General features: G+C 42.2%; 1 protein-coding gene across 7 annotated transcripts in view; it reads right to left on the bottom strand.

The window, feature by feature from the left end:
• Positions 1–5,881: 5,881 nt before the first annotated feature.
• The window catches only part of MAP4K3 (mitogen-activated protein kinase kinase kinase kinase 3), an 80,133-nt gene continuing 69,794 nt past the window's right edge, over positions 5,882–16,220 (bottom strand). For 6 of the 7 annotated variants that reach the window (XM_071581449.1, XM_071581440.1, XM_071581430.1 and 3 more), the window contains 5 exons: positions 14,549–14,617; positions 14,335–14,427; positions 12,054–12,124; positions 8,805–8,860; positions 5,882–6,697 (listed from right to left, as the gene is read on the bottom strand). In XM_071581449.1, the coding sequence (XP_071437550.1) occupies positions 6,610–6,697; positions 8,805–8,860; positions 12,054–12,124; positions 14,335–14,427; positions 14,549–14,617 (377 nt within the window). In that variant the 3' untranslated portion in view covers positions 5,882–6,609. Of the gene's footprint in view, positions 6,698–8,804; positions 8,861–11,524; positions 11,698–12,053; positions 12,125–14,334; positions 14,428–14,548; positions 14,618–16,220 lie in introns of all 7 variants that reach the window. The other variant, XR_011700005.1, reaches the window with a different exon arrangement.

Consider the following 16,220-nt stretch of genomic DNA (forward strand, 5'->3'; position numbering starts at 1 on the left):
GAACACAGTGCCTGTCAGAGCAACACAAAGGGGTATCTGAATTTGAAAGTGTTGGATTTAAATAAGCTCTAAAGGGCAAATGCACAGATCATGGAGAATAAACAAGGAGTTGTCGACATGCACATGCCTGCAGGGCTGTGATCTCATTGGCATCACAGAGATGTGGTGGGATGGTTCCTATGGCTGGAGTGTTGGAATGGAAGGATACAGATTCTTGAGGAGGGACAGGTAGGAAGGATGAGGTGGAGGTGTTGCTCTCTGTGTCAGTGACCAGCTGGAGTGTGTGGAGCTCCTCCTGGGGATGAATGAGGAGCTGACTGAAGGTTTAAGGGTCAGGATTAAAGGAATAGTAGAGACAGGTGACATTATAGTGGAGGTCTGCTACAGGCCACTCCACCAGGAAGACTGAGAAGATGAGGCCTCTTGTAGCCAGATAGGAGTGGCTTCACATTCACAGTTCCTGGTCCTTTTGAGGGACTTCCAGCATCCTGGTATCTGTTGGAGGGACAACACAGCAGAGCAAAAGCTGTCCAGAAGGTTCCCGGAGTGCATTGACAGTAACTTCCTTCTCCAAGGGACAGAGGAGCCAAGGAGAAGTGCTATGCTGGACGTTATGCTCATCAACAAGGAAGGGCTGGTGGGGAATGTGAAGCTGAAAGGCAGCCTTGGCTGCAGGGACCATCAAGGGTTGTACTTCAAGATCCTTAGGTCAGTGAGGAGGGGACATAGCGAGCTTGCTGCTCTGGACTTCAAGAGACTTTGTCCCCTTCAGGTATCTGCTTGGTAGAGTACAATGGGATAAAGCCCTGGAGGGAAGAAAGGCCCAAGAAAGTTGGTTGATATTCAAGGATCACCTACTCCAAGCTTGAGAGCAATGCATCCCAACAGAGAGAAAGTTGAGCAAAAATGCAAGGAGGCCTGTATGGATGAAAAAATTGCTGCTGGACAAGCTCAAACACTGAAAGGAAGCTTACAGATGGTGGACACACAAGCAGGAAGCCTGGGAGGAATACAAAGAGGTTGTCCAACCAACAGGGATCAAGTTAGAGGACCTAAGGCCTTGGTAGAATTAAACATGGCCAGGGTGATCAAGAACAACAAAAAAAGCTTTTGTAGATATGTTGGTGATAAAAGGAAGACTAGGAAAAATTAGGGCCCTCTCCAGAGGGAAAGGGGAGACTTTGTTCCCTGGGACATGGAGAAGGCTGAGATACTCAATGACTTCTGTGTCTGTCTTCACCAGCAAGTGCTCCAGCAACACTGCCCGAGTTGTAGAAGGCAAAGGGAGGGACTGGGAGACTGAAGGTATCACCCATTGTAGGAGAGGATGAGGTTCAAGGCCATGTAAGGCACCTGAAAGTGCGCAAGTCCATGGGATCTGATGAGATGCTGAAGTGCTGAGGCCTGAACAACAGGCCCTGAGCCAGAGGTGACCCCTAGATGAACCTTCCAACCTAATGTTATATTTAGCCATGTATCTGCCTATTAGCCAAAATTATGCATAATCAGTAGTACAATATGTAGTATGATAAGACCACACCTGTATAAACATGTATGCTTGTAAGATATATTTGTATCTGCTTATTAGTGAACATTTGTTTCTGTTCATTAATGAAATATTAACATATTTGTCTCTCTGGTCAAGGTCATGGAAGTCGATGTCTGGCCTTGTTTGGCGGTAGATGGTCAAAACTGATTCTCTTGATTTTCCTCTAAGCCCTGGCCAGGTTTTGGGTGAAACCCAAGGAGAGAGGGAAGCCAGATGTTCTGCACTTTTGGTTATGTAAGCTTGTTTGTTTAGCAGTGTAAAAGCTGGACCCTTCCACAGCAAAGATGGAGACCTCACCTACTGTGTAGGAGTTCCCAGTTCCCAGGAGGGGTTCTCTAACCTTTCCCTGTGATTGGGGCTCCCCAGCTCACGCGCAGGTCTGGATGGTGCTGATGGTAATGAATTAAGGGTAACTGGTGATGATCTTCCTTAATCACTACTAATCATTACTCTTTGTAGCAATGATTAGATGCATTTCTGAGCCTATCCTTTTGTAATTCTTTGCTGGTTTGCACTACAGTAAATTTATACACTTGTTCTTTAAAAAGTTGATGTTTATGTTTCTTGTGCTGACCCTTGTCCTCTGGCAAAAAAAGATGCATCCACGGATCCTAAGGGGACTGGTGGATGAAGTGGCTAAGCCACTGTCCATCATATTTGAGAAGCTGTGACATTCTGGTGAAACTTACATTGACCTGAAAAGGGGAAATGTAACCCCATTTTTAAAAAGGAAAAAAGAAAGATCCAGGGAACTACAGGCCAGTCATCTCACCTCTGTGCTTGGCAAGATCATGGAGCAAGTCCTTCTGGAAACTATGCTAAGGCACAAGAGAAATAAAGAGGTGATTGGTAACAGCCAACATGGATGGCTTCACTAAGGGCAAACGGTGCCTGACAGATTTGATTGAAGAATAGACTGAGAGCAGCCTTGAGAAAGACTTGGGGGTGCTGGTGGATGAAAAGCTGGACATGACCCAGGAATAAGCACTCACAGCCCTGAGGGCCAACCACACCCCAGGCTGCTCAAAAGCAGCGTGTCCAGCAGGTCAAGAGTGGGGATTCCGACCCTGTGCTCTGCTCTTGTGACACCCCACCTGGAGTGCTGCATCCTATGGGGCCCCCAACATAAGAAGGACATGGACCTGTTAGAGCAAGTCCAGGGGCAGCCATGAAGATGACGAGAGGGCTGAAGGACCTCTCCATAATATGAAGATGAGGATTGCTCAGCCTGGAGAAGTCTTTGGGGAGACCTTCTATCAGCGTGCCAGTACTTGCAGGGAGTCTGCAAGAGACCTTGAGTGGGACTTTTGACAAGGGTGTGTAACAATAGAAGGGAAATGGCTTTAAACTGAAAAAGGAGAGATTTAAGTTGGATGTTATGAAGAAATACTTTACTGTCAGGGTGGTGAGGCAGTGGAAGAGGTTGCCCAGAGAAATTGTGGATGCCTCATCCCTGGAAGTGTTTAAGGCCAGGTTGGAGGGGTTTTGAGCAACCTGGTCTAGTGGAAGATGTCCCTAGGCATGGCAGGAGAGTTGGAACTAGGTGGTCTTTAAGGTCCTTTCCAACCCAAATCATTCAAATGAGTCTATGAAAATGAGCACCCAAGGAGGGAAGAAGACCACTAGCAACAGCATTGTAGCTGTAGAGGAGAATGCTAAGCAAACACCATACTCAAGCATTGTCATCCACACTGAGGACTTGAGAATGCACCACAGGTCTTCATCCCCCTCCCCAAACACATTTCTACAGCTTCTTCTACACCCCTCAATAGATGACACAGATCTGAAGCATTATTCTCTATAACCCACATTTTAGGTTAAGCTGGAATGTTTCCTAGCAGAGGAGAAAGAGGTTTTGACACATTCCATTTTTACCAGCTATTTTCCACACATTTTCACATACAATGCTTCAAAAACAAGCAGAACTATTGCTGAAGGTAAACCCTGTCAGGTGTAAGAAATGCTCCCTGCCTGAGGGACACATCCATCCCCACCAGTGCTCACAGCATTGCTGGGCTCCCCCAGCCCCATTGCAAGATCTCAGTGGCAAAGCTACAAAGAAAAGGCAGCCAGCAACACATGCTGCATCTTGCACAGCTCTGGGTTTCAGTCAAGGGCTATGGGATGCAGAATTTGAATCTGAACCCCCCTCTTCTTCATGTCACCAGATCCTGGTTCTGACAGAGGCAGGCAGCACCACATGGAGAGATGGGCAAGAAAAAGGTAAAAGCAGTGTCCATTCCCCTGCGCTTCCAGGAGTACTTCTGAAAGAGACACAAACCATTCCAATGCTTGCTTTGTTTGCTGTAAGAATGCTGTTTGGACAGAGGCCAAGCTCAGCCCCTGCACTGATCAGACATAGCTGCCAAGATGTGAGTGCCCTGTTGTGCAGTCACACCATCACAACACACTCTGCCTGCATGCAGCTCAGACCATGAGCTAGAAGCCAGGACAGAAGAGGCTAAGAGGAGAAAAAGGGAACCCACACGGGTTTTTAAGAGGAGCTATGTCAACCACCTGTAGGCAGAGGAGGCCTTGCTCTAATCTCACAGTGCCTGTGATGGGATTTCCTGGCTCTGACTGCGCTCCCACTTGTCAGCCACACACCAATGCCAATCGTACACCGGGATGGGATGGGGATGGTGTAAGCTCCCAATGAGCATGGCTCAAGAAAACCTTCAGTTCATGGCAACAGCAGGTCTAGCAAAGGAGACCTTTTAATTTACCAGACACACAGGCTCCTGCATTCAGCTGAGAGCAGCTGTCAAGCAGCTTAAGAGGAGGAAAAGGTAGTTTTGTGGCACAACTCCCAAATTCTCCAGCAGGACAAGTCCTCAAAAGAACAGGAACTTTTCACTTCTTCCTTATCTCTAAGGCTGGAGAGCAGCATGGGAGAAGGAAAGCTGTCCTGACTATACCAACGGATTGGAAATATGCCTGCCCTAGCACAATGCTTCCCTTCTTCCCCAGTATTACTACCCTGTCCTCTTTATTTTTAGCTCTTCCAGCTGCACCCCAGCATGCATGCTTGTACCAAAACCACTCAACCAGAATAAAAACCAATGGCCCTTAGCTTCTGGTGCCTGTAATTCAGCAATGGCCTGAGAAACTTGGCCCCAGTTGCTGCAGAACCCTCGCAGGAGGAAGCATGCTTATAGCACATCAGCTATCTTGTACTTTGTTGAAGTTGAGCTACTTTCTGCGGGTCAAAAGAGTCCACAGGAGGCAGGATGGAAATCCCCCTTGGGGATTTCATAAGGGTGCTGTGAAACACACTCAAATTCTCGCCTTTTCTGAGAATTGAGCTTCTCAGCAGTAGGGCTTGTGCTGCCACCTCTCCCACAGGCTGAGCTGAGGCTCCTTACAAGGAACAGCTGAGATGGGGCTGGCAGAGGCAGTGAGCTTGAGGCCCACAGGCAGAAAAAACTCCAGATGAAAAAAAATAATCAGTTTTGCAATCAACAGAGGTGTAAGATGAGATGATGGAAGGAAGAAACCAACCAAGCTGCAATTTGGAAAGACTTAACCTAAATACATATACCCACTGCCTGAAGGCCAAAAGGGTATTAATGCTGACACTCAAGTGCAAGCCAAAATTGAGTTAAGCTCCAGCAATCTGACTGTTCATACATTCAGAAACGCCCAGCTTCCGTGTTTGGCACAACCATTTAATAGCAGAATTCAAAACTCATCATGTTCCATTTTAGTCTTATGTGGAAAATCAGTGCAGGTGATAATCTAATTGTACAACAACGTGTTAAAAAATTTATTTTACATTATATACATTAGGGAACATATTTCAAAGCATTACCAATCACAACAATAATGCAGGCCATAAATCACTTTTAATTTAGTTTGGTTTTAGTGTATATTATCACAATAAAATATAAAGAACATACACAAAAAAAGGAGTCAAATGTGTGCATTTTGCTTAAAACTTGGCATTCACACACTCCATTGGAAAATAGCAATCAAAAATACTTCTGATCAAAACTAAGTTCCCATGATGCGTAGTAACCATTGTATTGTTTGAATGAGGTAGTAACTAAATTATTTTGGCCATGTATTAACATCCTAAAATCAAGAAAACTGTGAAAATGGTTATAAGGCCAAAAAAAAGTAAAAATGGCAACATCTTTGAGCCATTTCCACAATGTGGAATGTTGCTCCTTTTCATTGTGATATGAAACTAATTAGTATGACAAACAGTAATACTAATTTTTATCATTGTATACATTAATAATTCAAACACCTATTGCAGAATTACAGGCAGGTACCACTAGTCTGGGACTGACACCCATCCATAAGGTATTGTTTTCAAGCACAGAGAAGTAATCATAAGGAAAGTTTTAATTAAATATAAAAATACAGGTATTTAACTGGTCTGTTTCACAAAGAAAACTACCCAAGTAAACAAAAAAAATGAACTTTGAAGCCCAAGTCATATCCACAAAGTCACAGCTTACCTTTGTGACTAAATACATCACATCTCAATACATTGTGCAAACATGAACACCAGTGTGTTGTATCGAAATTAAAACAAGATTGTAATCTGATTACAGCCTTGGTTACAATTTCTAAAAGTTAGTATTTATTTGTATTAGTAAATTACATATAATAAAATACAATAGTGTTGCTAAATGTACTATACTTGTTGCTAGCATCCCACTTTATAATAAACACATGAGATGTCCTTATAATAGTACCCCAATTTAATTTTTGCATCCTTAGTGACTTTACATCTGTACAGGTAAGATACTTGTACTAAACAGGAGGACCTCTATCTACAGAAAGTCAGTGTAGGGCTTCAGCAGAAGTTTCACTGAAAAATACTGCATATGTACAAAGATTACATAACAGTAAATTAAGCACTTCTGTGGTTATTATAATGCTTCTGTGTCCATACCACAAACAATTCTCATCTTCCTCTCATGCCACAATAAATTATAAAGTAACTAAAGTGGGGTTACTGCAGCTTTTGTGCAATTCCAGCCAGTCACGAGTGCTGCTGCAGCAGGAGTGTTCTCTTGTCACAGTGAGCTGCCTGCCACGTGCTGTTCTCAGTAACTGTTCTCATGCCCTGCTAGGATATACAAATTGCTGTTGGCTGTTGGGTTATCCGTCGGCCTACTCTCCAGCACCACAACCCTGAAACGAAAATTAAAAAAGCCACAATGTCAAGTAAGCCTTCATTTAAAAACAGCCCTGTATATAACTGTAAATATTGTTCCCCAGGATCCAGCTGACTGGTTGTTATTTCTCTTTCCCTGGATGCCCAAAAGCCAGTCAAACCAAGTTCAAGGTCTTGTGCGGGGCAAGGTCTCCAAGAATCCCCTACAGCCTCTCTGGGCTCCTGCTGCAGTGTTGAACCACCCCACCATGACATTTTCCCTCTTTCATCCAGCTGGAGTTTTCCTTGCTGCAACATATCCATGTTGCCTCATGTCGTTTTAGCGAGGGCTTGTGAAGATCCATCACTCCCCTACTGCCTGGGCATGTGCTTTCCTGGACCTCTGCAAAGCTAATCCATTAATCAGGCTCCAGTTCTGAAAGATGTTTGTCTGCCCTTTGCCATTGGAATGGCAGATGAGCAAAGCTGACTCATCTGTGAGCATTTCTAGTCTTTCCCTGAGCCTATGTAACCTAATCCACAGGATCTTCCTCCAGCTCTGGAAGTACCAGAAATAAAAATTTGCAGGCGAAGAGAATCCTCAGGGAAAGGACCACTATGTGAAGTTTCCTCTCTTACCCTTTTTCTTGCTACCCACTTTTGGCCATCATTGGAAATAGGAGACTGGATTAGCTGGACCTACACTACAATTGTAAAGACCACAAGGGATGTTATAGATCAGACCTTTCTCTTCCAAGAAGAGAAATTAGCAGTTACAATTTTGTTTCATAAACTATTTGAGATTTTTCTCATCAGGCAAGAACTGCTAAAACTGCTAAGTGGACCAGGAAATTCATGATAGAATTCTCCTCCACAAACACTCTGAAATGAAGGTAGATTATGGGATACTCAAATCAATCTATTGTGCATTCACACAGGAAAGTTTGCTTGCTTCAAAACTATCCCTTAGAAAATCTTCCTCTGCTCAGTGTGCTCCACAAAGGGAATAACACCTCATGCCATGAGGCGATTCCCTGCTTACCAGGAGAAAGCAACATGCAAGCTTTTATTAGACTGACATCAGGTTTTTGGCTTCTCAGAACCTCAGTTCCTATGAACTGCCTAGAAAATGACAGGTTACTGGAGAAGGTTTCACAGCTCAAGCACAAAATAGGGCAGAGCTGTAAGGAAAAGCATATATGAAGAAAATGGTGTTTATTGCAGTGCAAACTCTTTAAACATTGTCTCAGACTTGAGAGACTATTAAAGCAAGCCAGAAATAGATGGGACCATATTTGGGGAAGAGGACATTATTTTCACATGGCAGTTTTTTGCAATGTCATTCTAAGATGCCACATGAGTTTACTGCAAGCAGCATAAGACAGATGCAATTTTCAAAAAATTAAAGCCTATCTTTGCACTTCTTGTATGTTCATTACTGGTGAAAGTGTCACATCAGCATGCACTCCCCAGAAGACAAAACGGCTGCTGTTTCTGGGGCTGTTACAGAAGTACAAAGTTCGAAAACAGGGCAGAGAAAGTTGAGGAAGTCAGTGACACTCCTAAAACAGCAGTTACTGACTCAGCAAGCTGGTATCTGATGGGTCACACAGACACAGTGTTAGTGTCCTGCAAAGCAGACGCCAAAGAACAGCTGCACTGAGAGTTATCAAGAGCTCTTACGAGACCTGAGCTTTCATGTTGGGAGAACAACTGGTAGATTTCCTTTCTGGGGGTGAAAGTGAGATATTTAAATTTTTAAGTATTTTTTGCATTTGTCTCCAGAAGCAGGTCTTGATGAGCTACTGCAGCAGACCATCTGAAAGCAAAGATTTCACCAAGTTAAACAAAAGAATTACAGTACAAAAAGGAAAACACTCCTGGAGATTGTGACTGCAGCCAAGTAGGAGCTTCTGGCATGGCTGAGTACTTCTCAAAGCCCACAAACACTTTTAGAAGACTTTTTTTTTCTTATTTAAGAAAGAGAAATAAACCCAAAGGACTGGAGGGTAGACATGTACACAAAGGAATGTCTAAGATGGCTAATAAGCAATTGGCAAGAAGCAAGGAAAAATAACTTCTACAAGGTAGGAGAACACACATTATTCTTTTAATTTAGCATGCCATGTTTACTTCGTTTCTTACCTGTCTGATCCCAGAAGCCTGAATATCCTCGTATTATCAGAAATTTCTTGTGTGATCTAGACAATACATAAAAGCATTTACATGTCAAATGCACAAATATTTTTGTTTTGTTTTTAAAATCAGCCTAGAGGAAAGAATTGACTGCCACTGATTTTACCAATTGACTGCTGATTACAATATGACAGAGAATTTAATGCAACTGTCACTTTTAAATGAGATTATAAAAGTTTTCCTAATTCCTCTGGTAACAACTGCAAGCACAACAGGACTCAGCATGGTACTTGAGGTACCAGTGCAATTCTCTTTACAGCCATGAATGAAATAGGTAGCTGCAGGGTGCAATTTGTCTCACTCTACAGTGGCTATCCAAAAATGTGTCAGGTAAATCACACATGAAACACTTTTGTTGAAATTCTGAATTATAGTAATAATGCAATACATTCATATTCTGAAAATCTTAGCAGAGATACATAATTAATTTGTGGTACTTATGCCCACTGTGAAAACAGTCTTTTGACATTTCAGATTGGTTCAACAGAGCGTCGTTTTCCTTGGGTGAATTGTACTTGTGTGACATCTTTATGATCACATGAATATCAAAGCACCCAAAAAACCACCATGTTATTCAATAAAGTCAATCAGAGCCCATTGCATACTCCAAAGGATATCAAGTCACATTGTGAACAGGCAGCACTGTTTACAAAGCTCCTTTTCTACACAGCCAAATTTCACATTTTTGAGTAAGGCAGAGATTCTCCTCTCCTTCCCAGATCCTAGTAACATTAGCTGACAGTTAATTCACTTCTGGCACAGAGAACTTGCAAGAGAATTTTAATTCACAGCAGTGAAGTTCTCCACTTTGCGAAGAAAATTACTTCCTGCTTTCTGTGGGGCTGAGCCTGCGCAATCTTTGCCCAAATTTTGAGTGTCTTGTTTCAAAATTGACAGTTTCCTGTTTCATTCTTCCCACTCAATCAAACCACTGTTGAAGGTCACAGTTTTGGAAGGAAATAACTTTGCAAGCAGCTCATATCACCCCCAATTAGAGCAATCGCATTAGATTAGGTAATCTGAACTAATGGGGTTTCAAAATAAAAAATGCTGCAAAGTTAAGTCCATTGGTCAGCTTTTTGTCCCATGGAACCACTTCCTACATAATACATAGTATAAAATCCCCCAAAGTAACAAATATGGTCAAGAACTGAGCCTGGCAACAAAGGCTTTCCACATCACAGATGAAAATGGGTTTATTTTTCTCAACAGCTGCCAGCCAGAAGAGACAAGGAATTAAAAAAGGCACAAGAGCTTACCCTAGACATGTTCTACAGATAAAAAGTTTTAGGTGGTTTGCTTTCTGTCAACAGCCTAGTTCTGCTTTCAGTTCTCCATTTAGGTCCTGTCTTTGGCTTGACAGTAACAAAGCAAGAAGTCTGTGTCACTGATGCTCTACATAAACAACATAATGCAACCACTTGTGCTGCAGCACTCTGGGGCACGGCCTCTGCCAGCTGGGGCAGAGCTACAAGTACCAATGGGTGCAGTAATGCACTAAGCCCTGCACCGCACTGCCAGGAGGAATGTGAGAAGTGCCCAGCCATCTTCTCAGGGTTGGTGCCAACAGCAGGAAGCTGCAGTTCACCAGTACAAATTCTCAGAAGAAGGACAATCACGCCCGGAGATCGAAAATGCACAAATGCCACAAGAACCATTTGCACACTTGGAAATAAGAAGTAGTCTGACTCTAGTCTTTGGTTCAACTTCACACAAAGAGCAGAGCTACTGTCAGCACAGATTAGGTCAGCTGGGGCTTTGTGTAAGGCAGTGCCGTTGTGTAACAGTGTGGAATATCTAAGCATGGCATGGTGTGACTTACTATACATGTACCTTAAAGTACAATTAGTCATAATGAGCTCAATTTCTCAACCTATGAAACACTGATGCATCAACTGATGAAATCTGTAAACATTCATTAACAACCAAATTAAAAGACTCACTAAAATCCTCCTGAAGCACAGCATTTTCACTTATAGCTACACAAGGTTTGAAGCAAGAAAAAAAGAGAAGGATTTGGGCAGGTACTTACAATGGTTTAACACTGTCTAAAAATCACATCAAACTGGCTAAAAAAGGGGATTATTTTAGAAAAAGTCCACATCTAGGTCAATCTGATTGTTTTCTCCCGAAAATGGAAAATTACTTCTAGTGAAATCTGGGCTCTGAAATCTTTCAAGTATTTCCAAGACAAGAGAACATGGAAGAGACCGAAAAACATCTGTGAACTCATTTGACACTGACAAACAGCTAAAGCTCAGCAGTGGAACCACTGGCAAAGCGCATGTGTGAGAGGCTAAGGGACTGACAGTGGTCTTCAAAGCAATTTAAGGTGAAGATTAATGTTACCAAAAATTAGGCTTGGGTATTTTCTATGGCATCCTGACCCAGCCTCTGGTTTCTGCTTTGCATGTTCGATGAGATGGGGCTCTTGCACAGATCCACTAATACTTGTAGCTCATGAAAAAAGCTTAGAATGAGACTCCAGCTTCTAGGTCTAACCTAGGAAGTTACTGAAGTGTTTTACTCATTTTCAGACAACAGCATTATGTGTTTATCCTCTACCTGGTTGTTGGAGACTGAAACTGTCTGATGGGCAGTTGGGACCCACCCCTCCCTCCAGTGCTGAAGGTGTCAAGCCCTGAAGAGGCAGGAAGAGCTGAACTTACCCTGCCTTCCACATGAACTCTGCGAAAGGTGGGAAAATTGGGGGTTCATGGCCCGGCCGGTGACACTATTCCATGGAACAACTCCCCGCCTCGGGGGAGGTGCAAAAGCATGCTGAGGGTATATATTGACTGGTGACTTTGGGGGTTTGGGTTCTGTTCTTCGCCCCCACCACCTGTGGATGGAGACCATTGCCTTCAGGACTACTAAGATGCAGCGCTGGATCCAATGGGCAGTGACTATATAAACTTTTCCATTCTCATATTTTCTTTTTTCTTACTCTATCCTGGACTCTTCTCCTGTCTTTCTCCCCCCTATGCATTTTCTTCCTCCCCCACAAAGGTTATTTCTATGTCACATTATACGAAATTGTTAAAATAAACACCAATTATCTAGTGCTGTTTCACTCTAATCCACCCCAAGGGAATTATTGATAAGAACCTGGGTTACCTCCCCTTTCCTGTTTCTGGGGCAGGTCATAACACTGGTTTACAATAGAAGCCAGAATTTGAAGGAAAATGCAGTACTCACCTCATTTGATCTAAAACTCCTTCCTTGCATGCCATGTTTCCAGAACGCCAATACACTGTCTTGTAGACAGACTAGTAACAAAGAACACTGGAATCAGTTTTGAGGCATAATGTCAACACATGTGCTTTTAAGGCTAAAAGCATGACTGCAATTTTGATATCTGTAAATATATGTTTTACTGTATCACATTCACCCACACAGAATGCACAAAGTCTCACTGAACCTGCCTCAAAAGTAGCTGCGTTTTTATATTTATTTGTTTAATGAGCAGGATTTAGAAATATTTCCAGTTAACAAGAAAATGTTCTAAATGTCTAGTCCTAAACGTGTCCTTTCCTTTGAACAGGAGACCCCCTTAAGACTTGCAAAATATTAGTAGGAAACTTACAGGGATACTGCAATGCCATTTTTCACTTTCCCAGCAACTAGTGGCTAATATGGTCCTTCTGCAATACCAACACAAAGCTTTGGAGAGCCCTCTGTGTCCCAGCCCTTCCCATCAGTATGGTGACAGAGACCTGAGTTTGAACTCTGTGAAAGGAAGTGGGTCTATGGCCTTCCTCAAAGAGAGTGTAAGTGTGTAGGATCCCAGGAAGAATCTGTCCTCCTGTATCCCACGTCCTGCCTCTGGGTGTGCAGGAAAGACAGTAGTAGTCTTTGGAAACACTATCAGGACAGAATAGGACAGTACTAGCTCATTTGTGTCAACCAGAGTGAGGACTACAATACACACAGAGGTCCCACAAGAGAGCACTTTAAAGTGCATGTACGCCTTCCCTTCATTTGTAACCATCAAAAACCATAAAAGTAATATTTTTCATGACAATGTTTTCTGGTCCTCTTCTCTGTGGGACATTATGTTTGAAGGGCCTCAAACTTTAAAGCTTCTCAGAAATAAACTACCTCCAACTCCTTACTATTTGAGTTCCCACTGTTCCTCTTCTTCTGGTGCTACTCTCCATCTGTGCATATGTCTCTCCCCACACCTCTTTCAAAAGCATGTGGTGCAATCCAGGTATGTAACCACTGGAGAACTGCCAAAATAATGTATTCTTTCTGTTTCACAAATCTAATTAATTCAGATTCTTCATAAGGAAACAAAATTTATGTAACCTATGATACATATAATTTAGTCTTTGAGCTGCTTTATAAAAATGGAGACTGCATAAACACACATGCAAAATGAGTTAGGCATGAGTGATTCACAGAGCTTATGTAGGCTGTGTTAAGGTATTCCTTTAGAGGCTGAAGGTCTCCATCATACTCCCAAAACATGTAGCTTAATCAGGGAAGACTCCAGGATTATTAGTCCATTCCAACTGCTCCTATGAAAGCACATTACATAGCAAGCTGCACCCTTCACTGGGCCTTCTCACACAAAGTAAAGTGCGTGAGAGTCTTTCAAATGCCAAAGACTAGAGAGTTAGCATATCTAATTCTTTACTGTAATACTAAACAAAATGATCAAAGAACATCTCAAGCTGGAAGGGACTCCTAAGGATCACTGAGTCCAATTCCCTATTCCTCACAGAACTACCTAAAACTAAACCATATGACTAAGAGCATCATCCAGATGCTCCTGGCACTCTGTCAGGCTTAGTGCTGCAACCACTTCTCTGGGGAGCCTGTTCCAGTGACCGATCACCCTCTAAGGGAAATGCATTTTCCTAATATCCAATCTGAACTTCGTCATATACGGCTTCAAATCATTTTCACATGTCTTACTGCTGGTCACCAGAGGCGAGACAGCACCTCCCCCTCCACTGCCCACCTTGAGGAAGCTGAAGGCTGCGATGTGATCACACCTCAGCCTTCTCTTCTCTAGGCTGAACCAACCAACTGATCTCAGGCACTCCTCATTAAGTCTTGTCTTCAACACCTTTTGCCATCTGGGTCACCACTCTAATAGTCTGATATTCTTTTTATATTCTGGTGCCTGAAACTGCACATTGGACTCGAGATGAGGCCACACCAGCACAGAGCACAGTGGGACAATCACCTCCCTTAACCTGGTAGTGATGCTGGGCCTGATGCACTCCAGGACACAGCTGGGCCTTTTGACTGACTCATCTTCATACTGCCATCAATCCAAACACCCACAGAAGTCTTTCCACAGGGCTGCTCTCCAGCCTCTCATACACCAGTTTGTACATACAACCAGGATTACCTCATCCCAGGTGCAGAATCCACCACTTACTCTTGTTAAATTTCATACAGTTGGTGATTGCACAGCTCTCCAGTCTACACAGATAATCAAAACTCATAATGAAATCCAACTTACCTATTGATTCAATCTGAAAGTCAAATGTGAGCTCTGATGACAGTTTGCGGCTGGATTTTAACCTGCCTTGCAGATTCACTATTTTTATGCAGCCTAGAAAATAAGTAAGGATATGTTAACGAAGAATTACCTTCAATGTATGACCTAATTTAAAGACAGACAGTATGCATGTACTGTACATGCATACATATCTTTAGATGATACTAAAACTTACAATCCAGACACACCAAAATGGTATCTCTCTCCAGCTGTGTTACATGTACAACACTCGTCTCTGTAGTATCTATAAAAAAATGACAGTGTTAGTCCATAACATAAATTAGCATGAAATCTGAAATGGAAGTTCTAGAGATTAAGATAATTTGATGGATTAGTGTTTTTATGTACTTAAAATCATTATCTTCCCAATGACATTTCCCTTCTCTTAGGCATGTCCACTTATCTAACATGTTGACTGTGATGGGAAAACTGAAGCTGTAATATTAAAGTCTGGATTTAATCCAGCCTTTCTGAGCCACGTCACAAAAGCAAATTCACATGCACGTTGTTCCCCTTTATTGTTCATTAGTGTAATTTAATATTGCTGTTGCAAAAAAGGGCAAATATATGTGACTGTGTGACTGCACACTATGTTGTTTCACAGAACTTTGCTTATATCTTTATTTCTAAATCCTGCTACAAATTTCTATATTACTACTTCATTCTTGCTGCTATTTGCAGACTTTCCATCCCCAGATCTTACAAAACGAGGGGATTATTTTCTTATCCAAACCCTTAAAAGGAGGGTTATTTTCTTTTCTTCTGGATTACAGCTGCAGCAGTCTCCATCACAGCCAGCAGGGATTTGATCCACAAGTGAACATTTCAACTCAAAAGACAAGTGTAGTTTTGGTCCATTTGTTTGTTAACATTAAAATTACACATAAAGCAGCCCTTACTAATTCAACATTATTGCCAGTGATTCTGTAGGCATCTTTCATATACAAAAGAGAAACTCAGTAAATACATTAGAGATGAGAAAATAGAGCTAAAATACAAAACCAGCTTTTGGTTAAATTGTAAAATCCATGGTTCTGCTGAGAAGCAAAAAACTCAACAATGGCAGAAATATGCTCATGAGACAGTCACTCCAACTCTTTTTTGCTGTTTGTCTTGGAAGGTATACCAAAGGCAGATACAGTCATGATGAAAGCATGCAATAGAAAGACTGGAGGATAAACATCAGTGCAACCACACATGTGATTTGGAAACAAGCACTACACTGGCTGTAGGATGGCAGGGGAGAAACTCCCCCAGTAAGTCTCTGCCAGCTAATGTTTTTATCAGACATTTAAAAAATAAGGTCAAATGTCAGAGATTAAAAACAATCAAAAAAAATTTTGATTATTTGAGACCCTGTGACAGGTTCCCCAGAGAAGCTGTGGATGCCCCATCCCTGGAATTGTTTAAGGCAAGGTTGACTGGAGCTCTGAGCAACCTGGTCTAGGGAAAAGCATCTCTGTCCACAGTAGAGAGGTCAGAGGTAGATGATCATTAAGGTTCCTTCCAACCCAAATGTTTCTGTGATTTTGTATAGTACACACTTGCCTCATTTAAAAAAGAAATCTGTTTGATTGCTTTATTGCTCTCCTGCCAGCAGGGGACAGGAATAAACCAATACAACAAAAGGATTTAAACTAGAGCCAAAGAAATAGGAGAAAACAACAACATAGACACAACACAAGAACATACAAGTCATTCAAGGAAATTAAAAAAGTGGGTTTGGAAGGCACAATGCAATGCTAAATTTTCCACATTAAAAAAAACAACTAGGAAGGGATTAGTATTCTTGTATTTATGTACTGATGCAGAAAATAGAGAGAAATAACAACAAGATATTTCTCTTC

This window comes from Pithys albifrons, chromosome 2, assembly GCF_047495875.1.
Source record: "Pithys albifrons albifrons isolate INPA30051 chromosome 2, PitAlb_v1, whole genome shotgun sequence".
Taxonomy (NCBI): domain Eukaryota; kingdom Metazoa; phylum Chordata; class Aves; order Passeriformes; family Thamnophilidae; genus Pithys; species Pithys albifrons.